The sequence below is a fragment of the Syzygium oleosum genome, unplaced genomic scaffold (assembly GCF_021117445.2).
Source record: "Syzygium oleosum isolate NSW1041296 unplaced genomic scaffold, Sole_v2.1 Sole_v2.06, whole genome shotgun sequence".
NCBI classification, from domain to species: domain Eukaryota; kingdom Viridiplantae; phylum Streptophyta; class Magnoliopsida; order Myrtales; family Myrtaceae; genus Syzygium; species Syzygium oleosum.
Window position 1 is genome coordinate 2,296,063 of NW_026607490.1, and position 27,981 is coordinate 2,324,043.

At 39.8% G+C, this 27,981-nt stretch overlaps 2 protein-coding genes and 1 long non-coding RNA gene across 3 annotated transcripts; 2 read left to right on the plus strand and 1 right to left on the minus strand.

Moving 5' to 3' along the window:
* Nucleotides 1-13,849: 13,849 nt before the first annotated feature.
* LOC115688816 (G-type lectin S-receptor-like serine/threonine-protein kinase LECRK3) lies at nucleotides 13,850-16,551 on the plus strand. The gene has a single exon (XM_030614735.2). The coding sequence runs from the start codon at nucleotides 14,045-14,047 to the stop codon at nucleotides 16,367-16,369; it is 2,325 nt and encodes a 774-aa protein (XP_030470595.2). The 5' UTR covers nucleotides 13,850-14,044; the 3' UTR covers nucleotides 16,370-16,551.
* A 2,439-nt stretch (nucleotides 16,552-18,990) lies between these two features.
* On the plus strand, nucleotides 18,991-20,123 carry LOC130138534 (uncharacterized). Its single transcript, XR_008816890.1, has 3 exons — nucleotides 18,991-19,424; nucleotides 19,531-19,598; nucleotides 19,675-20,123. It is a non-coding gene; the product is annotated as an uncharacterized LOC130138534 (long non-coding RNA).
* Nucleotides 20,124-23,055: 2,932 nt separating this feature from the next.
* LOC115688795 (uncharacterized) lies at nucleotides 23,056-24,081 on the minus strand. Its single transcript, XM_056312415.1, has 2 exons — nucleotides 23,524-24,081; nucleotides 23,056-23,406 (listed from the first exon to the last, which is right to left on the minus strand). Exons 1-2 carry the CDS (start codon nucleotides 24,079-24,081, stop codon nucleotides 23,056-23,058), a joined length of 909 nt encoding a protein of 302 aa, XP_056168390.1.
* Between the last annotated feature and the right edge of the window lie 3,900 nt (nucleotides 24,082-27,981).

Genomic DNA, 27,981 nt, shown 5'->3' on the forward strand with positions numbered 1-27,981 from the left:
TAATTTTTTTCTAATCAAGCTACCAATTAGTTTTGCATTATCAACTCTTATTCTAGTTAATTACTAATGTTTAGATAATTCTTTTTTAAATTAAATTTTTTTATCTCCGACAAAAAAAACTTTCTTTCTATTTGAAATCGTGGATCCATGACTGACTATTGAATGCTCAACTGAACAACATCATTTTGACACAATTGAAGCTTTGCCTTGATAAACAAATGCGGATCCCTTTTCCACTACAATTCATGAGGAAATCCAAGTCTTAAAGCGCTAGATTGCCACGTTGCCATGCTTAATACAAAAGGAAAGGATGAACGGGATGTTCTTGGTTCAATCATAAGAAAAAGTTTTTACTTTGGGCTTGAACACTCGATGATTTGTGCTATGAGTTTTATATCCAATTGAGTTTTTTATTTGTAAACATTTTGGGTTTGGGTGTAATTAATCTAGGTGTCGGAAACACTCGAGCGTATGAGAGATTGTAAATTCTGATTCTCCGATTATAGCGGATTATTTATTTTTATTTTTTTGGTAACCGAGGATCCGCCACCATTCTCCGGGGACGAGCTCGCACAGGTAATCGGGGCGCCTATACCTCGGGGGAGACTAGCCCAGCAACCCATCGCCAGGGCCCCCCACTTAAATTACGGAACCGAGCGGGGATTCGAACCCAGAACCTCTAAGGATGGAAGGAAAGCGCCCACCAACTCGGCTATGCGCAGGTGGGTGGATTATTTGTTGTTGGCTCCCCCATGGAAAAGGTACTATTACTCAAGCTGAACCACGTAAATCTCTAGTGTCTTTATTGTATCTCGTTTATTTCTCTAGTGATTTCACGTTGATTTAAATTTGCAAGATCATGTTAGTTTTCGAGTTAATTTTACAATAATTGGTATCATATCTTGAATATAGGATTTTCTGAATTATGATTTGGGGCTCTTGCTTGTCTGATTATTATTTGGACATTCTATTGTTGCAATTATATATGGAGTGAAAGTAGAAATTAAGAAGTTTAAAGGGAGGAACAACTTTGGGTTATAAAGCGTCAAGATGGAGGCTCTATTAACAATTCAAGGTTAGCTGAAACATTGGAGGGCCCAGATAAGTTGCCCCAAACAATGAGAGATGCCGAAAATGACATTCTAATGAGGAAAGCAAAGAATATAATCTTGTTGAACCTATTGGATGAGGTGTTAATAAAAGTAGTCGAGGACAAGGATGCCGTACCGTTTTGAGTAAAACTTTAGGCACTTTATACAACGAGGGTTTAAGCAATCATTATACATGTTGAAGATGATGTTTAAGTTTAAATACACTGATGATACGTCTATCTGATCCCACCTAAATGAGTTTAATAAACTCATGATGGATTTAAAAAACGTCGGTAAGATCCTGAATGATGAAGAACATGGCATGATATTGTTAGCTTCTTTACCAGAGTCACGGGAGAACTTTACCGATTCACTTGTTCTCTAAAAAGTGTCAGAGAAAATTGCGAGATGACAATCTAGCGCAGGATGGAGAGCGAGGACTAGATATTCGAGGTAGAGACCAATATCGAGGGTCCAATAGTAGCAAAGGTAAATGCAGGTAGAAGTTATGCCATAAAAAGTCCGAGTGACGTGTGAAGTCTTTGAGTGTCACGAGGAGAGCACATAAGGAGAGATTGTCCGAAATTGAGATACAAAGGTGATAGGCAGAATACCACAAGCAGTATGGTGAACTTTGCCGAGGAGAGCATTGGTGATATAGAGGTTGTCTTGTGTGTAACTAATAGTTTGTCAGGAGACGAATGGCTGCTAGATTTGAGGTATTCTTATTATATGATGCCTCATAAGAATTAGATTACTTCTTACCAGATTGCATATGGTGATACAATTCTGATGGGGAATATTGCAGCCTGTAAGGTTATGGGGATATGGGCAATTTGGATTCGGATGTACGACGGGGTGGTGCGTACACTGACATACGTGAAACATGTACCGAAGCTCAAGAAGAACCTTATTTCTTTGGGACACTCGATGATATGGAGCGTCAGTACACTGATGAAGGTGGAGTACTGAAGATCTCTCAAGGTGCCATTATAGAGATGAAGGGGAATGACAATGATGAAGGGGAAGAAAGTGAATACTCCCCGTCATCAACTAGGAGAGACCATGATATGAGTTGCCACAGTTTCATCAAGTGAGTCAAACTCCGACTTAACTCAATTACGGCATATGCAGTTAAGGCACATGAGCGAGACATGTATGACAATATTGAGTGAGAGGGGATTGTCAAAGGCTCAAAAGACAGGAAACTGGACTTATATAAGTAATGCATCTTTACGAAGCGGTGCCAGATTAAGTTTACTACATCTATTCATTCAATCAAGCAACTAGTAGAATACAGTCATTCAGACGTCTGGGGCTCGTCTCCAGTTCCTTTGAAAGGAGGTGCCAGCTATATGCTGACATTTATCGACATTATTCGAGGAAAGTATGGGTATACTTTTTGAAGCACAAATATGATGTGTTCGATCGGTTCAATAAATTAAGGCATTGATTGAGAAGTAGTAAGATAAACAAATCAAGAGTTTGAGAACCGATAACAGAATGGAGTTCTATGTTAAAGATTTTACTGAGTTTTGCTAGAGAGAAAGGAATGTGAAACACTGCACAGTACCCTAGACACCACAGTAGAATGGCGTAGCAGAACGAAAGAACAGAACTTTACTTGAGTAAGCCGGGTGCATGTTTTCGTATGTAGAACTAGGCAATGAATTTTGGGCTGAAGTAGTGAATATAATATGTTACCTAGTTAATCGATCTCCATCATTTGCTATAGAGTGAAAGACTCCTGAAGAAGTATTATCAGGGAAACCTGTTGACTACTCTGGATTATGAGTATTTGAATGCCCTATGTATATTCATGGGAGTGATGGTAAGCTTGAGCTAAGGGCGAAGAAGTGCATATTTCTTAATTATGCACATAAGGTGAAAGGCTACCGGCTGTAGTGCACTAATCCAAGATCACTTGATTTTCTAATCAGTAGAGACGTGATCTTTGACGAGACTGCAGCGCTTTGATAGAGGAGTTACGAGACACAACCAGCAGAGGAGACGGATCGTGGTATCAGTTGTGAGGTGGAGTTTTAGGTGGAGACTCCGAAGACCTTGCAAGTAACATAACTTGAGACTTCAAATGAGGCTGTAGTTTCTAAAGTCGGTGGTACTAAACAACCAGCATAGCTGCAACACACTATAGCCGCAGGCAGATAGAGAAGGAAAATTAAACCACCAGTACGTTATGATTATACATATATTGCTTATGTATCGATTGTAGGTGATGAGGAGGAGATACATGAGTCTTTGTCTTATTTTGAGGCAAGGGATAATGACACAAACAATTCCTGAACTTTGGCACAATGTGCAATTTAGTCCTTGAACTTTTAATTTGTTTAATGTAGTCCTTAAACTTTAGCCTAATATTCAACGTGGCTCCTGAACTTTTAATTTGTTTAATGTGGTCCCTTAATTTTTTGTACATGTTCAATTTAGTCCATGAACTATATGAAAATGTATAATGTAGTTCCTAGACTTGAATTAATGGAAGGACTAAATTGAACATGTACAAAAAATTAAGGGACCACATTAAATAAATTAAAAGTTCAGAGACCACATTGAACAAATCAAAAGTTCATGGACCAAATTACGTATTGAGGCAAAGTTCAAGGACTGTTTGTGTCATTTTCCCATGAGGTAATGACTAGTTCTGAGTCATTGTAGTGGCTAGGGAATATGAGTGAAGAGATGGAATCACTTCATTGGAATCAAACATGGGAGCTGGTCAAAATACCAAAGAGCCAAAAAATTATTGGAAACAAACGGGTCTATAAACGGAAAAATGGCATTTCTAGTGTCGAGTCAGCGAGGTATAATGCGAGATTTGTTGTGAAGGGGTATGCATAAAGGGAGGGCAGTGACTATAACGAGGCATCTTCTTTTGTGGTAAGACATGCGTCTATTCGTGTATTACTGCCTTAGTTGCTATACATGATCTCAAGCGAGAAGCTAGATGTGAAAATAGCGTTTCTTCACGGTGAGTTGGAGGAGTGGATTTATATGAGGCAATCAGAGGGATTGGTTATTTCGGGTAAGAAAGATCATGTTTGTTTGCTAAAGAAATCTTTATATGGGCTAAAACAATCTCTAAGGCAGTGCTATAAACGTTTTGATGCTTTTATGATTAGTCAGGACTATTCGAAAAGTCAGATGGATGGCCGTGTCTACTTTAGGAGATTAGAGGATGGGTTTTTGATATATCTATTATCATATGTTGATGACATATTGATAGTAATTAAGAATATGTTTGATATTGATGTGCTGAAAAGGCAATTGAGTGCTGAGTTTGAGATTAAATATTTAGGTGCAGCAAAGAAGATATTGGGTGTGGAGATTTTGCGTGATAAAGTTGTAGGAGTTTTATGTTCATCTCCAAAGAAATATATTGAGAAAATTATGACATATTTTATTATGCAGTCAATGAAATATGTGAGTACACCTTTAGTGAAGCACTTTAAACTTTTTGATAAGTTATAATCGCAGACTTATGAGGAGGAGGAGCATATGTGTAGCGTTCCTTAGTCTGGTGTAGTAGGTAATATTATGTATGTTATGATATGCATTAGGCTTGACATTTCACAAGCTGTGAGTGTAGTTAGTCGTTATGTGAAACATCTTGGTAAAGCTCATTGGGAAGCTGTGAAGTAGATCCTTAGAAATTTGAAGAGGGACAATGGACATTGGTATAATGTACCAAAGGGACAACAATGGTAATGAGACCGCAAAGTATATGGATTCGAATCATGCCAGTGACTTGAATGAGTACAGGTCTTTAGTAAGGTATGTATTTACACTAGCATGTGGTGCTGTGAGTTGGAAAGCGTCCTTATAAGACCATATTGCCTTGTCTTCAACTGAGGCAAAGTACATGGTACTAATCTTTATAGCGAATGAAGCGATATAGCTAAGGTGTGACATCCTCATATTTCGACTCTATTCGGGGTATAAACGAAGTGATTATTCATCGATGCACTATTAGTTAAATTTCGCTCTGAATTGATCACTCATGAGAGACTAACCATTAGGGAAAGACTATTAAAGAATTAAGTATGCACGATCCGAGAATTTGACCATGGATTGATAATTCGACCATAAGGATTGACGATGGACAATTTTGAGCCATTATGGACGATCAAGGAACGGTTATAGAATGTTTCGCCAGTAAAATACAATCGGATTGTGGGTGATTCCGTCTGACCATTGTATGGATTGCGAACGACCCTAAATCAATTTCTAACGATCGTGTACTTCGGAACTAGTGATTGACCACTTGCAATGACATGATAACCGAGATCATCTATGATTCGAGAAAACTTAAACGTGGATTAATATCAAGTCAACCACGGGTTGAATATGCTAAACTCCTAAAAGTCGCCTGTTAGTTTGAGATATACTAAAGTTGCGATTGATCGATTTTTACCACGAATTAGAATCCGAATTTAGGTGTCGAACTTTCATGGATTTCAAGACTAAACTATTGGACATCGCCTTGTTAATTCTTTGATTTATCGGTTTGCTTGGAATTCTCGGAAAAGGATTAACGGGCTGAGAATTTGGAGCCCACGAGGAAGTGGCCGGACAAAGGCACATTGGGCTTGAGGCCCAATGTGGTTCGGCCATTTGGGCCCAAGACAAGCCCAAGTGGGCCCAATGAGGCCCACTAAGCTTATTTTCTATTTTCAAGCCCAAGTTGAGCCCGATAGCATTTTCAAGCCCATTCTTTATCCGTTTGAGCCCAAACTTGATTTATATGAGCCCGTACAAAATTCTAGCTCGTATACGTATATAGTATTTTTATACATTGTGAAATTACCATTTTACCCTTCTAGCATTTATGACCAAGAAACAAAAGGATTTAATGCATGAAGACTTTGGGCTTGGCATTTATGTGGGGAAATGATGAAGAAGACTTTAAGGGCATGGCTTTAATGAGAGAAATATCTCTCTTAGTCTCTCATCTCACTCACTCTCTCTCCTCTTTCTCTTCCACGGCAACTTCCCTTTTCTCCTTCCTTTCTTCTTCCTTCGGTTGAACAAGCATAATAGCCCCCTTTGCTGCTGTGTTGCTGCCATGGAACCACCAGCAGCGACGCCGTGGCCTCCTGCCATCGTAAGCCACCCATTCAAGCCATTTCCATCGACGGTTCGAGCCCCGCCGAAGCAAACCAGCCGTCCACAGCTGCTGTTCAGCCGAGACTAGCTGCCGTCGTCACCCTGAGCCGTTTTCGGACCGTGCCACGCGTAGCCCTCGCCGCCGCCATCGCGTCCGTGTAATCGGAATCGCTAACGGGTGAGTTATCGCCCTAATCCCTTGATTAGTAAGTTAAACTTAATTATGATGAGTTAGTTTAGATCAAATATGTTTAGCACTAATTAATTAGCGATTAGTCGATAAGTTATCGCGATAAGTGATAAGTGGACTCAATAAGTTATTGAGAAAATGCGATAAGCTATCGAATTTTTAGTGATAAGCTATCGCCGATATTGCGATAAGCTATCAAGGATTTGACGATAAGCTATCAGATTATTTTTATAATTAATATTTTATTATTAAATTAATTAATTTTCGGAATTTAAATATTAATATTTTTGTGTAGAGTTTAATAATAAATTGTGATTGTTTTAGGCTTGAATTGTGATGCCTATGTTGGAAATTGCCATATAAATTAGCTTGTATAGCTAAATGAATTATATTGCTATTTTTACGGATGGAATTGCGGGCATATGAACAGTAAATCCTGAGGTGTTGGGTTTGTATGTCAATTTTTATGAGCTAAATAGGGCGTGGATGTTTGAATTGGAAAGTATGCAAAGTTTGATGGTTTAATTACATGTACGTTATCACGTGTGATTATTTTTGTGCATTTTTATGTGTGAAAGTTGCAATATTTTGACATATTAGCACGGATCCTGTCTGCATTGGCCAATTGAGAAAGATAACAACGGGACTTGAGTGATTGCTATGTGTGCATGATCACCTACAGGTTCCTTTCGTGCCTGGTTATACCAGATGACCGCCAACCTAGGATTTGGCCATGGCCTTAACAGGTGTCCCCAATTTGGTAATTGAATGCCGTCGCAGAGGCAGGGAAGACGAAGTCGTTTGCAAATTGGATTCAGAACGAACCCATTTATGAGATGCCGTCATTGAGGTTGGTGAGACGATGCCGTGGCCGATGGGGCGGAACGATGCCCGGTTATGCCGGAAGACTGCCAACCTGATGTGAATATCGCTGGTTATGCCGTGCCCTGAGTGGCCGTAGTAATCGGAATACGCATGATAGAGTGTGGTAGCATTGCGCTTGATTATGGAATGAAACTGTGAGGCAAGGTATGGGACGGGCCAAAGCAGTTTCACCTTATAATCGGGACTAGTGTGGATGCATTGTGCATGGGAAAGCTGCTGCGTATTCTGATTGCATTATATGCTTGTTGTATGATGATTATTTATGGAGATTGATAACATGCAGGGCGCGTGCCATGGCAAGGTAAGATTACTTACAATTGTGTGATGGCATGTTGTATACGTCGGGCCGAGTTGCATATTTTAGGTGCATCCGAGATGAGTTGATCTCCTAATCGAGACTTAAGTACCATTAACTCGCTGAGTTTATCTCATTGTTGTTGTTTAACCATTTTCAGGCCCTGAGTGATGGAAAATTGCCACATGCGATTTTGGGGTCTTTGTTGATCGAGATCAGGAGGTGACTAGGTACTCGTTTGAGGGATCAAACTTCTTTTGAGGTCACATCGTAGGTAATAGAGATAGGTTAACCCCTACCTTTGTGGTTGTAATCGGGAAGGTCCGCATGCCGGACTTGTAAAATGTTACCTGATGTTTTGTTGATGAAGTTGTTTTTATTGAGGTGTATTTTCCTGACTATCCCTGATGTTGTGATTGGGTTAACTATGATTGCTTCCGCATGCGTTTAATCGTAAGACAAATCGATTGGGTCAGCGACGAGTCCTGGGATGTCGCATTATAACGATCAAGGTGGGATGTTATCGCGTTCGTGGGTTCGGGGCGTGACATAAGGGGTTTGCTCTTGGACTTTGGTTAGATCATAAAAGTGTTAATATACATTGTGATAAACAAAGTGCGATATATTTGGCATATAATTCGATTTATCATGAGCGAACGAAGCATATCGACATCAAGTATCACTTCACCGGAGACGTCTTAGCGAATTGTAAGGTTGTTGTGAAAAAGATTACTACAGTGGAGAACCCCATAGACATGATGATGATGCATGTTCCTTTCGCAAAGCTCAAGATTTGCTTGAGCTCAATCGGATCAAAGGTCAATTCAATGTGGAGAATCGTTAAATTATGTAACGAGTTTGAGTCATACATGAATCTCGACCCATTTAGAGAATTTTAATTTTTTTTCAATAGAATCAAAGTTGGATTTAGACGGCGGTGGAACTTGATAATATTGAAGACTTTGTACCTGTTGGAGAACAAGAAAATTTCAATGTTGGACTAATTTGACCGATCAAGAAAGTGGACCGATAAAGTACAAAAGAAGAGGCTGATATATATTTTCATTATATATACTTGTGGGCCGAGTAATTAAAGGAAAGAAATGATAAGTAAAAAGAAGGTTTTGCTTTTTGGGGTTTCTTCTAAGCTTTCTCGAAAGAGCGAAAGCACTGCGCGAAGAACAAAAGGAAACGACCTACGGGACCTTCTTGGTTCAACCGTACGGAAAACTTTTTGTTTTGGGCGATTGTAATTATGATTTTTCAATTATAATAAATTATTTGTTATTAGTTCTCTCCATGGAGAAGGTATCGACACTCGATTCGAACCACGTAAATATCTGGTGTCCTTATTATTTTTCGTTTATTTCTATGGTGATTTCGCATTGATTTAAATTGCAAGATCCTATTTTGCAAAACACTTGTTTCTGTGAGATTGTAATATTGTAATTCTCTAATTGATTAGTGGATTTTTCGTGGCTGGTTTTCCCCGTAGACGTAGTTACTGACAGTTCAGACCGAATCACGTAAATCTCTCGTATCCTCTTATTGTTGCTCGTATTATTGTTCTTTGATAATCTTGTGTCCTAATATAATTGTCAAGATCCGGTCCGTTTTATAACAAAAATAGTGACATCACTTGGCACGCCGAGTATTTGACTTGACTTTGATTACAGACTTGACAAACCAAACTTGAACGTACGTCGTTTGTATGAGAGATCGTGTGAAATAGGTTAGGGTCGCCTTCATAATAGATAGCGATAGACTGCCATTTCCTCAATATTACCAATTCTGTAACAGTCTAGTCCTAATATCCAACATTTTCCAAGTTACAATGAAATGAATATGAAACCATGTTTCGACTTCAATTGCAATAACGCTGCCGCTGTCTCAATAGAAGCTTCTTCCTTAGGGTCGAAATTGGTTGCCATTGCCGTTGCCTCACCGTAATGTAATGTACTGGTGAGCTACCTACCGTCCAAGGGCCATCAAAGAGCACATTGTCATTATCGTCTTCACTTTCAAACTTAAATCAAGAAAAACTCATTCCCTGGTCAGTAACCCCAGAGAGAGAGAGAGAGAGAGAGAGAGAGAGAGAGAGAGAGAGAGAGAGAGAGAGAGAGAGAGCCTATGGCTATGTCCAGTCATGAGAGTGAAATAACTACTGATCCAGAGGCCTTATTGAATTAGCAATTTGGGCGGTAATTTTGAACCTAAAGGATAACCAGAAATAAATTAAGATTGCAAGAATGGATAATTGATTTGGTACTGGTCCTAACATTTATAGATCGACCTCTTCCTTTAGAAAACAACCATCACTCGTCTTCACACAGTCGAATCGAGCTTAGTAACTTTGAGTCGATTCAGCTCACATATATATTTATATATTATACTTGTCCTACTTAGCTTACCTACTTATCTTCTTTGTCCACAAATATGACTATGTATTGAAGGCTCGTGACAAGATCATGTCTCCAAAATATATTGGTAAGACAATAAAAAGGAAATAAAAAAGATTAGATCTAATATATTAAAGAAGGGAAATTAGTAAAGGCCCTACATGGGAGTCTTTTATGGACTGATATGTGTTGGCCCGATGAAGGCCCTACATTACTTTGATATAGCTAAAGATTAAAGTGATAATGCTAACAAATCACACATACACCACTCTAATATAGCTAAAGATGAAAACGACAACAATAGCAATTCACGTTAATTTCATTTATAAAATAAAATTGTAGAACGGTAAAACTCGTGTGACGTTGGAGAAATAAAAGGCGTTGGTGCATGCAATTTCCGCAAGAAAAGTGCTCGCAAGAAGAAAATGACTTTCTAATGTAAAAGAAAACAAAAGAAGACTCTGTTTGTTTCGCGGAAAATGAATGATTTGAAAAATATTTTTCTAAAAAGGATCGCTCGTATCGCGTACAAAGATGAACAAACGAAATATATTTTCATTGACCACGAAAATGTTGAGACATAATTTGTTGTCAATAATTAAAATATTTCTCATTGACTAATTATTTCAATAGATACAAGCGATTATTTTTAGGAAAATATTTTTCAAATCATTCATTTTCTGTGAAGTAAACGGAGCCGCCGTTTATTTCACAGAAAATGAATAATTTGAAAAATATTTTCCAAAAAATGATTGCTTGTATCGCTTGGAAGTGGGAAAATGACACATATAATCCATAAACTTTGGCTTAATGTGCAATATGGTCCTGAACTTTTAATTTATTTAATGTGGTCTTTGAACTTTAACTCAATGTGCAATGTAGTTTCTGAATTTTTAATTTGTTCAATGTTATCCAAGAACTTATGGTACATGTTCAATTTAGTCCCTGAACTTCATGAAAATGTTCAATGTAGTCTTTTCATCAATTCAAGTTCAGGGACTACATTGAACATTTTCAAATAGTGCATAGACTACATTGAACATGTACCAAAAGTTCAGGGACCACATTGAATAAATTAAAAGTTTAGGAATCACATTAAATAAATTAAAAGTTTGGAGATCAAATTATACATAGGGATTGTTTATGTCATTATCACATTGGAAATTAGTTAATGGAAGATACTTTCATTATCAACAACAATTTATATCTAAACATAATCGCGGACGATGAAAATATTCTTCTTCATTCATTTTTGTACGCAAAATAAGAGATCACTAACAAAAAAAAAACATCTTTCAAATCATTCAATTTTCGCGAAACAAATAGAGAGTGCTTTCCCGCACCGTATGGAATGGATCAACCATAGAAGACGCTCTCACTCATTGCGGACGGCAGTGGACAACTTGTTGGTCAAAGCTGGAAAAAGAAGAGAAGAAAAAGGGACAAACTTTGGTGCGTAAATGTGAATGCGAGACATGTAGAAGTATGTTATTTCTCAAGTTGGAAACTATTATTACTCACTTAATTATCTCAAATTTTGTAATTAGAAGCGCTATCATCGCAAGATTTGGCAATCAAATGTCGGTACAACGTAATATAATCAAACCAAGTAAACTAATGATGTAGCTCCATGAATTTTTGGGGGCCTCGGCTTGCAAAATGAACGTTCCAAACGATGCTATAGACTCGGATAACAAACTAACTTAATGACTTCCCAGGCTTGACATTTAAATAAATCGGGCCATCATATTTAACAGCTAGCCAGAGATTGCAATAAAAAAAAACTGGTCTTAATATCCCGCTTTATTCAAAATAAAATGAATATGAATACGAAAGCACTAATTGCAATAAATTGAATTACCGATATCGCTTTTTCCCCATTCCTAGAGGCCTTATTGAATTAGCAATTTGGGCGATAATTAAGTTACCGATTAGTTTTCCGTTATTAACTCTTATTCTAGTTAATTACTAATGTTTAGATGATTTTTTTAATTACAAATTTCTTTTTATCTCTGACAAAAGGAACTTTCTTTTTATTTGAAATCCTGGATCCACGACTGACCATTGGATGCTCAATCGAACCACATCATTTTGACACAATTGAAGCTTCGCCTTGATAAACAAATGTGGATCCCCTCTCCACCACAATTCATATGATGAAATCCAAGTCTTAAACGTTAGATTGCCGCGTTTAGGGGTGTGCAAAACTGACCGGCCGAATCAAAAACCGCCTGAACTGGACTGAACTGGCCGGTTTGGTCTGGTTCTCGGGAATATTGATCCGGTTCCCGGTTCTTAAAAGTGAAACCGGTGTCCGGGCGGTCCAGTTACCGGTTATGAGGAACCGGACCAAACCGACTACATATATATATTTTTTATTTCTTTAAAAATTAGTAAAATGTGAACAAAATCCACGTACAATGCTTTCTCCTTATTGTTGCACTACAATGACTCTTCACTCATCGTCGTTTCCGTCAATATCTTAAAATTTGTCACTCTGTCTCATCGTGGTGGGGAAAAAAAAAAAGTGACCAGCTCCATTGGACCGATCTTGTTTCTGGTTCCCAATTTTGGGAATCGGGAACCGATCACTCCTAGCTAAGTTGTCGTGCTTAATGCGCCGGACCCCATTTAGTGTTGATAAAACTAGCTCAAACCCAGTATTGCTTACATTCAAATTTCATAGAAGCCCATGTTAAACATATTTGCCAGCACTTTCTGATTAGCAAGTTGTAATGTCTTTTACTCCACACAAAACCATATGCATCGTTATCTCTTCCGTGACTTATATTGAGAAACATATGATCGAAAGGATCAAAACCTACTTTCATGAGATGAAAGTTCACCAAACAAGCTTATAAAATTCGTAGGGTGATCGTTATATTTTGTTGTGCTGGTGACAGAAAAATCAAGCGGTCGGATCAAACTTTACAAGTATTTCTAGACATAGTTTAATACCTTTGCTATTTGTCGTTTTATTACGAAGATGAGTATACCGAAAGAGAGGATACAACTGCAAATCCTCCAACGAATTTTGCATGTGATATTGTCAAGTGAGAGAAGATGTGATGTTGGAATCATCCACGTCTCTCACTTCCATCCCCCTCTCAATATTAAGCCTAATTTAATATAAAGTGGAGCATGAATTACCCACCTGGCTACATCTATGCTCGGGAATTCAAACTCGTAATTTAAGTACCCATAAAAAAATCAACCCAAAGAGGCTCGTCAATAGTGACGAAAGCAGGATTTAGGTTGATATAAGCCACAAAAACCTTAGTCAAGGTTCCATATAAAAATCATACGCAAGAATTCTATCTATCAAAGGATGGATTCATCAGCGCTAATCACTTTCGACGCATGCTATTGCAATAACAATGCGAAAGGACCATCGCTGAAAATCCTAGTCCTAGTCCATGTTTGTGTTTACCATTCTAGGAAAGTGACTCGGCATGAAACCGACACACGACCAATGAAAGTCTCACGAGAAAAATATCAGGGCTTCCAGACGAAATGAGTTCACGGGATAGCATTTTGGCGTTTGGCCAATGTCTCTTTCAAGCACACACTGACAACTCAAGACAAAATGAAGACTTGACTTTAAAAACTTGCTTGAACGGGTCAGTCCCAAAGAGCCAGGGACCAGAGAGAGAGAGAGAGAGAGAGAGAGAGAACCAATGTCCAGTCATGGAAGTGAAATATCTACTGACCTAGAGACCCTACTGAATTAGCAACCTGGGCTATAATTTGAACCTGCAGATGACCGAAAATAAAACATATTCATTGTACATTACATCAATACTGGCCCAAGTCAGACCAAACTAAGATTCAATAATTAATTTTGAAGTTGTCATCGTATATAAATCCTCCTCTTCCATCAGAAAACAACCATCCCGGTCCTTACTCAGTTGACTTGGACTTAGTAACCTCGAGTCAGATTCAGTTCGAATGTCCGGCCTTTAAGACACAGAACAGTTCTAATCTAAATCATCAGTTTGAGTACTGATAAGAGCAGACTGAGACCAGAAACATCGGTCACATAGCCATTCCCTACTCATTCATGGCTCTTGCCTTGTTGTTCCTTGTCCTGGTGTCGATGTTCGCAACTTCAGCTTCGCAGAAACAGATGAACGTAAGCCGAGGCTCGGCTCTGATGCCCAAAACCAACTCATCCTGGCTCTCAGCTTCGGGTTTCTACGCATTTGGTTTCTACCAGAGAGGCAATGGCTATGGCCTTGGAGTTTTCCTAGCGGGAATCCCGCTGCAGACCGTGGTCTGGACTTTCAAACGAGACAGCCCTCCATTTCCAAGCAACGCCACCCTGCAATTCACAACTGACGGAAGGCTGATCCTACAGTCATGGTTGCCAGGACAATTCACAGACGTCGCTGTTCCTGCTGAATCTGCCATTTCGGCTTCGATGCTTGACTCTGGCAATTTCGTTCTTTATGATTCCAACCGGGGCATAATCTGGCAAACCTTCGACTCTCCCACGGACAGCCTCTTGCCAGGCCAGAATCTCTCTGCGGGCCATCAGTTGGTGTCGAGTGCTTCGGAGTCCGATCAGTCATCGGGTGTGTTCCGTATCAAGATGCAACATGATGGTAATCTCGTGCAGTACCCAGTGAACTCGATAGACGAACCCGCCTACGCGTACTGGTCGACTGAGACAGGCGGTATAGGAGACAACATCACGCTCCATATGGACGGTGATGGCTTTCTCTACCTCTTGAACCCCGCCGGTCAATATGTGAGCAATGTCACCCGGAAAGGACTCCCAAGTAACAACAGGATGTATCTCGCGAGGATCGATGTGGACGGTATTTTCAGATTATACTCTTATGACACGATTATGAAAGCAAATTGGTCTATTGTTTGGAATTCCACAGGTGACCTATGCAGCCCGAAGGGGATATGCGGGCTCAACATGTACTGTGTGACAATCGACCCGAAAGTCAGCTGTGTGTGCCTTCCGGGATTTGCACCGGTCCAAGAGGGAAACTGGATGTCAGGTTGCGAAAGGAACTTCACCCAAGAGAGCTGCAAAAGAACGGGTGAAAACGCTGACTACACCATCCAGCCGATTGCAAACACCGTGTGGGAAGACGATTCATACTCTGTCCAGCAATTACCAACCATTGAGGAATGTCAATCCACATGTTTGCCCGACTGCAATTGCGCTGTTGTGATATACAACAACGGTGTGTGTAAAAAGCAAGGCCTCCCTCTGAGGTTCGGCAGGAGAGACCTTGCCAATTCGAACACAGTTTCCATCAAGTTGAGTACAGCTACATCGGATGTAAATGCACCGAAGCGAATCAAAAAGCAGATCAGGATTGACATTTTGGTCGTGAGTGTTTCGTTGATCGCTTTGGCGTTGATAATTCTAGTCTCTCTCGGGGTCCTTGTTTACCGGAACAGGCTTTCGGGACATCAAATGTATTTAGAGCATGGAGTCAGCATCGGATCGATAGAGGATGTTGGACCGAGACTCTTCACTTACGAGGAGCTCAAGGAAGTGACCAAGGATTTCAAGGATGAGATCGGTAAGGGGGCGTTTGGAACAGTTTACAAAGGCGCGCTGCTGAATCGTCGGAAAGTGGTAGCCGTCAAGAGGCTCGAGAACATCTCTTCCGATGGGGACATCGAATTCCAAACCGAGGTGAAAATCATCGGGAGGACTCATCACCGGAATCTGGTCTGCCTGCTCGGTTATTGTCAAGATGGACCCAACAGGCTTTTGGTGTATGAATATATGACCAATGGCTCACTCGCGGATCTGCTCTTTACACCCGAAAGAGAGCTTCATTGGGATGAAAAAATGGGCATCGCTCACGATATAGCCAGAGGCCTCCTTTACCTCCACGAGGAGTGTGAGACGCAGATCATCCACTGCGATATAAAGCCTCACAACATACTAATTGACAAGAATGGGAGGGCGAAAATATCTGATTTCGGACTGTCAAAGATGTTGAAGCCGGATCAGACCAAGACCATGACTAGAATCCGGGGAACCAGAGGGTACGTCGCGCCGGAGTGGCACAAGAAACGACCCGTGACAGTGAAAGCCGACATCTATAGCTTCGGGATTGTGTTACTGGAGATAATTTGCAGCCGGAGGAGCTTGGATTTCTGCCGCTCTGAGGACGAAGCGGTTCTCGAAGAATGGGTTTATGGATGCTTTCAGGCCGGTGAGCTGGCAAAGCTAGTGGACTCCGAGGAGGTCGAAACAAAGCAACTGGAGAGGATGGTTAAAATAGGATTGTGGTGTGTCCTGGAAGAGCCATCGTTTCGTCCCTCCATGAGGAAGGTGTTGCTGATGCTCGAAGGCACCGTGGATATCCCCGTACCGCCTTCTCCGACTTCCTTCCTCAGTTCCACTTGACTGTCTTCTTCATCTCTCCCACTTCCCTCCTTGCTGAAATTTGTCAATAATGTGAGTGATTTGAGCTGAAGCATGCGACTATGCTCGGTCTATTTTCGTTTTCTTGATGCTTTAAGTACTGTTGCTTGATACAATTCCAGTTGCTTAATGTAATTATAATGAAGTATTAGCAAATTTGCTCACTTTAGCAAGATGGTTGATGTTGGTTACGGGCAGCAGAAGTTGGATCCACTTTCCCATTAAATAGTGAGAATTGGCCGCAAATCAACCATTAGATTGAACAGATTTCACCGGTCATTCTCTTCTACATAGAATTTAGGAAATTAAACCAAGTTGGTAATCTTCTTTAGGGTTTAAACACATAATCATCTTAAGTTGTCAAGGGCACGGAATGCTTGTCAGTTGGGAAAGTTAATGAGTGGACAGCTTTTACCAACTACGCTATACAATTGGGAAACTACCTACTATGTCAGTAAATTACTAGCCCATCATTTTGGGGATAATGATAAAAATGGTTCCAAATTTTAACTCAATATATAATGTGCTTCCGAAATTTTTAATTTGTTCAAGGTGATCCCTGAATTTTAATCCAATATGCACTGGATTTTTTATTTGTTCAATATGATCTCTAAACTTTTGATACTTATTCAATTTAATCCTTAAACTATATGAAAATGTTCAACGTTGTCATTCTATTAATTCAAATTCAGACATAACATTGAACATTTTCATATGGTCCAGGCACTAAAGTGAACATGTATGGAAAGTCCAAAGACTATATTGAACAAATTAAAAATTCAAGAATCATATTTTACGTTAGGCCAGATTATATATACAATTTCTGTCATTTTCCCATCATTTTGTGGGCTTAATTGATACAACTGTTTGCATGAATTCATTGATGCATATGGTGGGTGAACATTGACCCCGTTTAAAAATTTCCTCTTGTATGAAAACCAGAGGAAGGAAAGTAATCCATAAACACACTTTCCGTAGAAAAATTAGATCTCTCTTTACTTCAGATATCTAATTAGAAACTCTACCATTCCTTGTCTAAGATCTATCACGTTCCCGCAGTGTGTGGGGTTCCAAAATTTCTTCTTTTTTTTTTCATAACAGATTGTTCTTCTTGATTGCTGCAACCCCGTGGCCAAGACAATGGTACCGCGTAACCACGAGCAAATGCGTTGTAAACAGAGTAATTTTGTTTGACGATGTGAAGATGCGAATATATAGACATGAGCACTAAATAAACTGGGATCGTATAAGACACTCAACAAATGACTATATCTAGTTTTAGCAACGGAAAAAAAAATTGACTACATTGACACCCAAAATTGCCTAAGTCTTTAACTGTCGACTCGAATTGGATAAGACCATAAGAAGACATAGCAAACTTAAAATTTGCTAAGTCCTTTTGGTTGGCAACTATAGATAATCGACAAAGGTGATTAGAAGTTGCCGACAGGCGATATAAGAGAAAACTACTAAATATTGAGCCACGAAATGTCAATTGGTGAAATTTGGTTCAGTTGACAAAAGAATCGAAGTTGAAGCGAAGATCGAAAAATTAAGAGTGGGATTAGTGTTCAAGTTGTAAGGCCAACAATTTCAGCCACCACGATCACCAATTCGTAGAGTCGTGAATCTCGAAATCTATTAATGATAATGGCCGAGAAATATGGGTTGTTATAACCGTCAAGAAGAGGGATTGCAAGCTGTAGAAGAAACCCTCAACGTGGAGTAAGTGATGAGGCCATGATCGTCGAGTAGTGGGACTTTTGGTAACCATTTTTTAAATACATATTACTGAATACTACGAATCATGTAAAAAATTATTTACCTTCTTTATAATTGTTTTTAATTGTTGCTAGTAGATATAAATATTAGGAATGGACCGCCAATCAATCAATGAACACCAGCTATTCTATTTTCTTCCTATTATTTTTATATTTTAGTACCCTTTTACATGGCTAGTTGCGATTGTCTTCATTCTTCGTACCTTTAATTTTCTTGTCAATCCGCATTTCTTGTCCAAGAATCAACAAAAGACCTTTCACATCGAATGTTGATTTTCATATCAATTCACATCTTGAAAGGTGCTTTGTTGACACTTTTAAGCAAAATAGACCATATCTAAATAGTTTTCTATATAGATCATAAAAGATAACGAGACATCAAATATTTATTTCCCCATTCTACACAAAATGAGAACATGCACTATTGCTGATCAATGCGAACAAAGATAAACAGGACTATCAAGCCCTAACTACGTCGTACATAGTATTCAAACTCGAGAGGCAAATTAACATTTTGGGAAGAGAAGTAGTACATAATGATTACAAGTACTAGCGAAGTTCCCGAATGTTGCCAGAACACTATTTATGATTACCATGCCCTTGCAAAATTATGTGGACCACTTATGTGTTCAAATTTTGTATTCAAGAGGGAAGAGAAACGGTCAGCATGTGTTGTATTAGTATACTAATAACGAGCATGGTGATTTTTTTTTTTTTATCAGAAGAACCATATTCATACAATTCTCACGACTTAGCTTGCGAGTACAACGGCAAAGCATTGACACAAAGTAGACTCCAAAGATCAGGAGGGGGGTAGAGTTTCCAATTTTGTGGCAGAACATTTTTTCTTTGAGCCTTCGCTATCCAGTCTGCCACTTTGTTGGACTCTCTATTACAAAAGGCCAACTTAATATCAGTAAAATTTTCCAACAGATCTTTGGCTTTCAAAATAAGCACATGTATATCCCACTTGAAATAATCTACACATGTGACAGCTTTAACCAAGTCTAAATTATCCGACTCTAGTAGAAGGCAATCCTTTGCCCGTTCAGAGAAGAAGACTAGCGTTTCTAGAAGAGCACTAACCTCGGCTCGAGCTGCAGAGTCGACCCTCACTGTTTTTGCAAAACCATCTACCATTCTTCCATAGCTATCTCGCATCATAGCAGCTACTACCCCCGACGTTGAACCTTCAATAAAGGAAGCATCAATATTGATCTTCAGGACTCCCTGTTGCGAATTTCGCCAAATTTGAGGTAAGTGTTGGCCTTCAACAGCTTTTCCTTTTCCTAAATTGCTTCCTTGTGCTTCATTTTGCTTCAACTGAGCTGAATTCACCAGCTGATTTGGGTTTGGTTTCAGTCTTCGGAATATGAAATTGTTCCTTGATTTCCAAATAAGCCAAAGGACAGTCGCAAGTAGCTCAAAAGGTATAGTTGTGACGCTAAAATTCCAGAGCCATTCTTCAATTCTTGGAAGACCTTGATTGGGAAACTTGATTTGCAGTGAAGGATTGGACCAGACTTGTTTCGTCCATGGACAGAGGAAAAAAAGATGCTCAATAGTTTCGGGATGTTGGTGAGATAGCTCACACATCGGTTCTGGTACAATACTTCTTCTGAATAGATTTACCTTTGTTGGTAATGCATTTTGACATATCGCCCATAGGAAAAATTTGATCTTCGGTTCTGTGTTTGCCTTCCAAATTTTTGTGCACAATGCTTCGGGGGTTTGATATGAAGAAGAAGCCTGATTTGGGTTTGGTTTCATTGCAAGGTCTTTGTTTCTATTATAGCCACTCTTGATTGTATAGGATCCTGATTTGGTATTTAACCAAACCAGTTTGTCTTCAGTGTCATGTGACCTCAGTAGGATTGCAAGAATTTCATCGACAATTTGTTCATCAAAAAGCTGTTGTAGCTTCAATTCATTCCACTTCGACTCCTCCTGCAAAATTAACTCAGCTACCCTCTTAGGCTCCTCACGATTAGGTGGACCCCCAATAACTCCCCTATGAAGCCATTTGTCTTCTCTAATGTTAATCTGCTCCCCATTGCCTACAGACCACATAATGGAACGATGGATAGATGCTTTCCCCATCAGAACACTAAGCCACCCCCATGATGGACGGGTCCCTTTCCCTGCATGCCAGAAATCCCAATTAGGGAAATATAGCCCTTTCAATACTTGAGTCCATAATGAGGAAGGGTTTTGGGTAATTCGCCATGCTTGTTTTCGCAACAAAGCCCCATTAAAAGTCATTAGATCCCTGAATCCAAGTCCTCCACTATCCTTTCTTCGTTTCAGATCATCCCATTTCCTCCAATGTAGTCCAGCTTGTGTTTCACCATTTTTCCACGAAAAAGACGCAATTTTCTTTTCAATTGCCCTGCAAATGGAGACAGGGATTTTAAAGATAGACATAGCATATTGGGGTAGTGCTTGCACCACTGCTTTGATGAGTATTTCTTTTCCAGCTTTTGACATCAGATTTTCCTTCCAACCTGCTAGTTTCGTGTTTACTCTTGCTAGTATCCAGGCAAACATATGTTTTTTTGATGCCCCCCAGTCTGAAGGGATCCCTATGTACTTCCCCGTCTTCTCTAATTCTGGAACTCTAAGCTCATATGACATATTCTGTCTCAAACTTAGTGGACAATCCTTGCTGAAATATACCCCTGACTTATTTAAGTTTATTGATTGCCCAGACGCAAAACAGTATTGATTAAAAACAGCTGCAACATTCTAGCATTCCATAATCGTTCCATCGAGGAAAAAGATTGAGTCGTCTACAAACAAGAGGTGAGCTAGCGTGGGGCAGAATCTATTCAGCTTGATCCCCTTTATACTTCCGTCCTCCATTGCCTTTTTCATCAAAAAAGATAATACATTACCCACCAAGATGAACAAATAGGGGGAGAGGGGATCACCTTGTCTAATTCCTCTTGTTGGTTGAAAATAGGGTAGAGGCTCTCCATTTAGCTTGACACTAAAGGACACAGTAGAGACACATTGCATAATCCACTTCACCCATTGATCACTAATACCCATCTTCCCCATGCAAGTTTCTAAAAAATCCCATTCAACTCTGTCATAAGCTTTTTGCATATCAAGTTTAAGCACTGCTTGAAACTTTGTTTTTCTCTTTCTGATTCTCAACTGATGTAGCACCTCTTGGACAATTAAGATGTTATCCTGAATTTGTCTTCCACTCATGAAGGCACTTTGCTCAATAGAAATTAAGTTTGGCAAGCATATTTTCAATCGGTTTGCCAAGACTTTTGATATAATCTTGTACGCAAAGTTACACAAGCTTATGGGGCGAAATTGTTCCAGTTTTTCCGGGTTTGGGATCTTTGGAACGAGGGATATATTTGTTCTGTTTACCTCTGAGTTGAGATACCCTGAGCGAAAAAAGTTTTATACCTCCCTGAAAACTGCTTGTTGTAGCTCTTTCCAGTTATGCTGAAAAAACTGGCCATTTAAACCATCGGGTCCTGGGGCTTTTGTAGATCCCAACTGGTAGACTGCTTCAGTTACTTCTTTTAGTGTCACTGGCTTTGTCAACATCTGGTTCATGTCCTCCCCTACTAGACAAGGATAGTCCTCTAGTGTTGGCTGGAAATTTCGAGGGCCGACTGTTTGAAAAAGGTTGCTGAAGAATTGAGATGTGTGCTGCTTTAGTTGAGTTATATCATGAACCCATTCCCTTTCTTCATTTTTTAACATGGAGATTTTGTTCCTCTGTCTCCTCTGAATTGTTGTGGCGTGAAAAAATTTAGTGTTTTTGTCTCCCCATTTGAGCCAATTTACTCTCGATCTCATACCCCAGTACATCTCCTCTTGTCTCCACATCTTCTCGATTTCATTTTTCAGAAACTGCACCCTCTCTCTTTCCCAATGCAAGTGTCAGTTGTTGGAGATGTCCTGAAGCTCTCTCTTTAAAAGGTCTATTTTCTTCTTTCCATTGGAGAACTTTGTGTTGCTCCATTTAGATAGAGCCAATGATACTACTTTCAGCCTCTTCAGCAAATCTTCATTCATCAATTCTTCCGAGTGCCAGACTTTTTTAATGATGTTTCCATATTCCTCATCTTCCAGCCAAAAAGCCTCAAATTTAAAGTCTTTTTTCCTTTTCACTAACTCGGGAAAGAGAGATAACAAAATAGGACTATGGTCTGACCCTATTGCCGGCAATGCATATGCTTCAGCGTGTGGAAAGCAAATTCGCCAGTCCATAGTGCACAATACCCTATCCAATCTTTCCTTGACATGATTTTCTCCATCCCTATTATTTGTCCAAGTGAAAGCACATCCCTTACTTTCCAAGTCCATTAAAGAACAAGCATTGATGAATTATCGGAAAGCATTGAGTCAATAATGTTCCGCCATGCGCTTCCCTACTTTTTCCCAGTGATAAAGGATTTCATTGAAGTCTCCTATGCAGACCCATGGTAGATCATTCAAGTGGCTAATGTTGTACATATCTTCCCAAAGAACTAGCCTTCTTTGGAACTCATTTGGTGCATGTATAAAGGTCAGTCGCATTCATTGTTTTGTTTCCTCTAATACGTACACCAAATCTATAAAAGAATTCAGAGTTTGAATCCACTGTTAATGACACTCTGTCATCCCAAAAAATAGCCATACCCTTGGCAATACCCCTCGGATTTACCAAAAAACTGTTCTGGAGTCGTAGCTACCTTCTGAGCCGAAGTACTACTTGTTCTTGATTTTTGGTCTCCATAAAAAATAGTATATTGGGCTTTTCTTGAGCCACAAGGGCTCTGATTGCTTGAATTGTCAAGGGATTGCCCAACCCCTGACAATTCCAGCATATAATATTCATATGTAACCCGGTGGCTTATTAGGGCTAGCCACCAAAGCCTATTCCATTGTTCCTGACACCACTTGAATAGGTGTATCCAGCAATTGAGTTTCATCTAGCAGCTGCGAGTTTGCCATTTGTGCTTCATAGGGGCTGTACCTACGTTTCTTCTTAGCAGCAGCTTTCTTCGTCTTTTTAAGCTTCTTGTTCTGAGCAACTTCTGGGAGCATTTGTACATCAGGGGAGGTAGAGCCACTGCTCTGACCTGGAAACGGCAGATTGGTTGGAATAAAGTCCTCACCCCTCTTGGCTTGTTGCTGCGACTGCATACTTGTATCCCCAAACATTATGTTCTTTCCCTTTTCTACTTGAATATGGTTGGGCTGAGAGAAAGGTTGCAGGGCTTCACCCTGAAAAGGCACAATCTGGAGGGAAAGTATTGGGGTCTCAGAGATAATTTCCTCCTCTATATCCTCCTCCTTTAACTTCCCATAAAAGAGCTTCATAAAAGGACTGTGACCTTATACTTCGGCTTTAAGCCACTGGCCATAGAGACACTCATCCTCAGCTTCAGATTTCCCTTCTTTGAATTCGACTTCTTCACAGTAATTTGCGTTGTGCCCTAATCTACCGCAAGAGTAGCAAAAATTAGGGAGCCTCTCAAACTTATAATCCAACCAGAGCTTTTTCCCTCCCTTACAAGCAATAAATCCAGATTTTAAAGGGGTTTTCACATCTAAGAGGACTTTCGCCTTCCCAATTTTGTTAGCTACAACACCCTTCGCATCTACCTTCATATCTATAACCAGACCTAGACTTTTAACAGCTCTTAGAATGACTTCTTCTGTAAGCCATTCAAAAGGAAGTCCGTGGATTTGCACCCAAAAAGGACACGTATCAAACTCATATCGGTGTGGAGGCATATCTGATTCCCATTTTTTGAGAATCAATAGATGGCTCGAGAAGGACCAAGGACCAGTTTCAAACACCCTCAAAAGTTCTTTCTCAGTTATGAAGGTAATGGCATAAATTCCAGATTCCAAAGGGAAGAAGGTTACATTCTCAAGTCTCCATGCTCTCCTCATTGTGCTTTGGAATGCTAGAAAGTTTATCTTTGGGTTTTGAAACAGCTTGCCAACGAGGGTAAGTCTACATTCTCTGATTTTGCTTGTAGGAACCGCATCATCCATTGCAATAACTTATGTTCTTGACCAAAGCCTGCCTAATCGTTTGCTGAGTACTGCCATTCGACTTTCTGATTCCTCCTCCCTCTCCATGATCACTTTCCAAAGCAAAAACAGAGCATACAGAAAGACTTACCCGAGACTAGATGTAATCGATTCAAGTATGAAAGACCCAACGCAGAGCGATCAGGAGAACTGCATAGCATTCCGATTTGGACTTCAACTGAGAATTTTGTTGGACGAGACGCCGACCATAAAACACCTTCACCTTACCCTCACTGGTAGTGCTCCAGAGGTTAGGGGCAGGAAGAGTGGTTCAGGCATCATTACCGGGTTTTGGGCTTTAGGAAACGATTAGGGTTTAGGGGTTGTAGGGATTCAACATACTTCCACTCTCTTTGTTGTGAAGGAGCCACTAATGTGGAGAGAAGCGACCGTATCAGGGGATTCAGAAGGGGCTGATTTGCGTTGTGGGATACAGGGATTAGGGTTTAGGAGACCTACCACCAAAGGGCAGAGGAGAGCTCTTCATGATGAGAGAGAATGGAGCACCCGATGGGGTTGAATTTTTGACCGAGCATGGTGATTGACTAAGTAATAAAGGGTTCACCTATCTTTCATAGGTCAGGAGTTCAATTCACCTCGGGAGCGAATATATGAACTGTTCGTGTTGCATTGCCTAACTACGGCATATCTCATGTAGAAAATGTTCCTACTTAGAACTGGTCACCCTATTCACCCTTTTTATAGATAAAAAAGGATTAATATTCTAATACGCTTTATAGTTCTATTTGCCAATGGTACTGTCATTACATTGTTTTACTATCCCAAATAATTGACAATCTCATCTTATCATTCATATACTTTAATCTCAAGGCAGAAAATATGAAAAGTATTATGCTAGAAATGCTGCAACCAGACAAATGGTGTTATATCTTCAACGAAGAACGATTTGCTTGCTCCTCATAAGGATAATAGAAGTCCACACTACAAAGTAGATCTCTTAAAAAAAAAAAAAACCTAGCCCAATTTACACAGAATTAAGAAATGAGGTTAATCTGAAGCTCCCTATTAATTGGTAAATCTCTTTTTCCCAATCTACTAAAATATAAAATATAATGAAGTCTGAGTAAATCAGATCAAACAAACAAAATTAGTTAGATTGTTAATCAAGTCGACGTGACCCATTTAGTTAAAGAGGTTTCAATTGGAGGAAGTGTAGGTTGACCTCGAATAGGACTTCTTGCTATCACATCAAGTGATTTCATCCATCTTGCCACAAACACGATTAATCACCAAGCACGTCGATTGTTATAATAGTCATTGATTACAAAAAATCAAAGGAACTAATTACTAAATTAAATTAAAATGCTCAATGCAAGTTGGGCATACATATCAATGTTACATGACACGATTTTAGCAAAGACCTGATTAATTTAAATCCGGGCACAAATGACAACGCAGAAAGAGAACACTTCATCCAAATAGTCAGGGCCCTTCTAAGGATCTAGATTTAAACAGATGACGCTTCTCAAGAATTGAGGTAATGTTAGCTACAAAACCATCAATCACACCCAAGCAAAATGTTCTAATCTTCCAGAGAAGAGTAAAAGTATCATCCATTAGCATATGCAAGCGAAAAAACGAATCTCAGAGATATCATAAACGCAATTCCTTCGATCTTAGATAGACATTGTCGAGCTCATCAATAGATTCTAAGGGAAGTTCTAGAAGCAGCTATAAAATTTGAATGAGCACGCACCGTTATAAAGGCATGGTGCTGCTTCGTGCGATTATAATCCTTCCTCCTCTTGACGCTTCCTTCGTTGGGCCTGTTTGGAAGTATGGGTTCACCTGGAACATACCGAACCCACGCAAATGGACCTACAATACCAGAAACATCAAATGCACGTTTCTAACTGCACTTTGAAACTACAAAACAGACATTAGGCTAGTAGCTTCTAACTCCACATTAGGGTGAGTTAATGAAGCAGAAGCAAGTGGCCTTTGGCCATAAAAGACTAGAGAAGAAGAGAGAGAAGGTCGGCCTAAAATAGAGCAGAGAGAAACAGAGAGATTTTAAGAGAGTTTGAGAGTGATTGAGTGAAAAAGATCGAGACTTTTGCTTATAGGTGGAAGGATGAAGCCACGGGAGCTTTCCCGTTGAGGCTACGTCGTCAACGGTCCACCAAGACGAAGTCCCAAACCGGTAAGTCTTCTCGGCCCTTGTTTTCCCCTGTTCTAGTTCACCGGTTGGCCAGGACTCGCGCCGGCCGTTTCACACAAATCCCGATCCATGCGGATCCTCCCTATAGTCCCTACGTCACCGTCGAAGGCAAGTCTTGGTAGTCGGAGGAGACTGGAGCCCCTAAACAGGTTGGAGTTCCCTTTTTTGGCCATGAACTCCAGTTGTTCGACGAAATGCCTATGTGAAGTCGAATTTAGTTGAGTCTCGGCCGAGGAGTCGTGAGGCCATTCCTGGCCGTGTGGTGGCTGGGTGAGACTAAGGAAGGCCAAAAATTGGCCTGGGTCCGCTGGCCAAGCTCCGATCAACGTTTGGGCTCGAAGAGCCCCGGTCGGAGCTCGATCATCGACCATTATGGCTGGTTAGATAGGAGTTGCCCCGGCCCCAAGTGCCGAGGCAAGCAAGGCCAATGGCCGGGCGAGATGGCCGGTCGACGCCGGATCTCGCTTGGCCGGCATTCTCATATGCCTGTGCACGCAGGAGTCGGCCTAAGCCGAGCTTGAAGACCCGATCAGACCGGTCTGCAGGCCATTCAGGGCCGGCTCAATCGGGTTGAACCGGCCCTAATTTGTCCCTTACCACCAGTCAACTCATATGGGTCGGGTCCGTTGACTCAGGTTGGTTCTGTTCCGATCCAGATCCGCCAACCCGACCCGATTTAATATTATATTATTTTTTAAAATTAAAAATAGGGTTAATGCTACGAAAAACCGTAAATTGGTACACTTGTGACAAATTTACAAAAAACTAATTTTTTGACCATGAAAAATCCCAAATTGATACACCTGTGACCAATTTACTCCAAACTAATTTTTTGATCACTAAAAACCCTAAACTAGTACACCAGTGACAAATTTACCCCCAAACTAATTTTTTTTCCACAAAAAACCACAAACTAGTATATATGTGACAAATTTACCCCAAACTAATTTTTTTGATCACCAAACCCTACACTAGTAATTTTGTGATAAATTTAACCTCCGTTAGTGGACCAGTTTGGGGTTTTTCGTGGTATTTACCCTATGGATTTCCACGTGGACTTGCCACGTCACCATGTGTCATCCACATCAACAAACTTAATGGTAAAATTTGATGGAAATTAACGGAGGGTAAATTTATCACATGTATACCGGTTTGAAGTTTTTCATGGTAAAAAAATTAGTTTGGGATAAAATTATTACAGGTGTACCAATTTGGGGTTTTCTGTGGTTAAAAAATTAGTTTGGAGTAAAATTGTCACGAGTGTACCAGTTTGGAGCTTTTCGTGGTAAAAAAATTAGTTTGGGATAAAATTGTCACGAGTGTACTAATTTAGGGTTTTTCGCAATCAAAAAATTAGTTTGGAGTAAAATTGTCATATGTGTACCAGTTTAGGGTTTTTCGTGGTATTAACCCATAAAAATATTATTTTTAAAAAATAAAAAAATCAATTTTTTTATAATTAGGAAATAGTTTAGAAATTAGTATTTTTGAATAATTTTCTAAATTACATGAATTATTTGATTAATAATTATGTCTAAATTGGATAAGTCTATAAGGCTATCAGTAGGATTTTA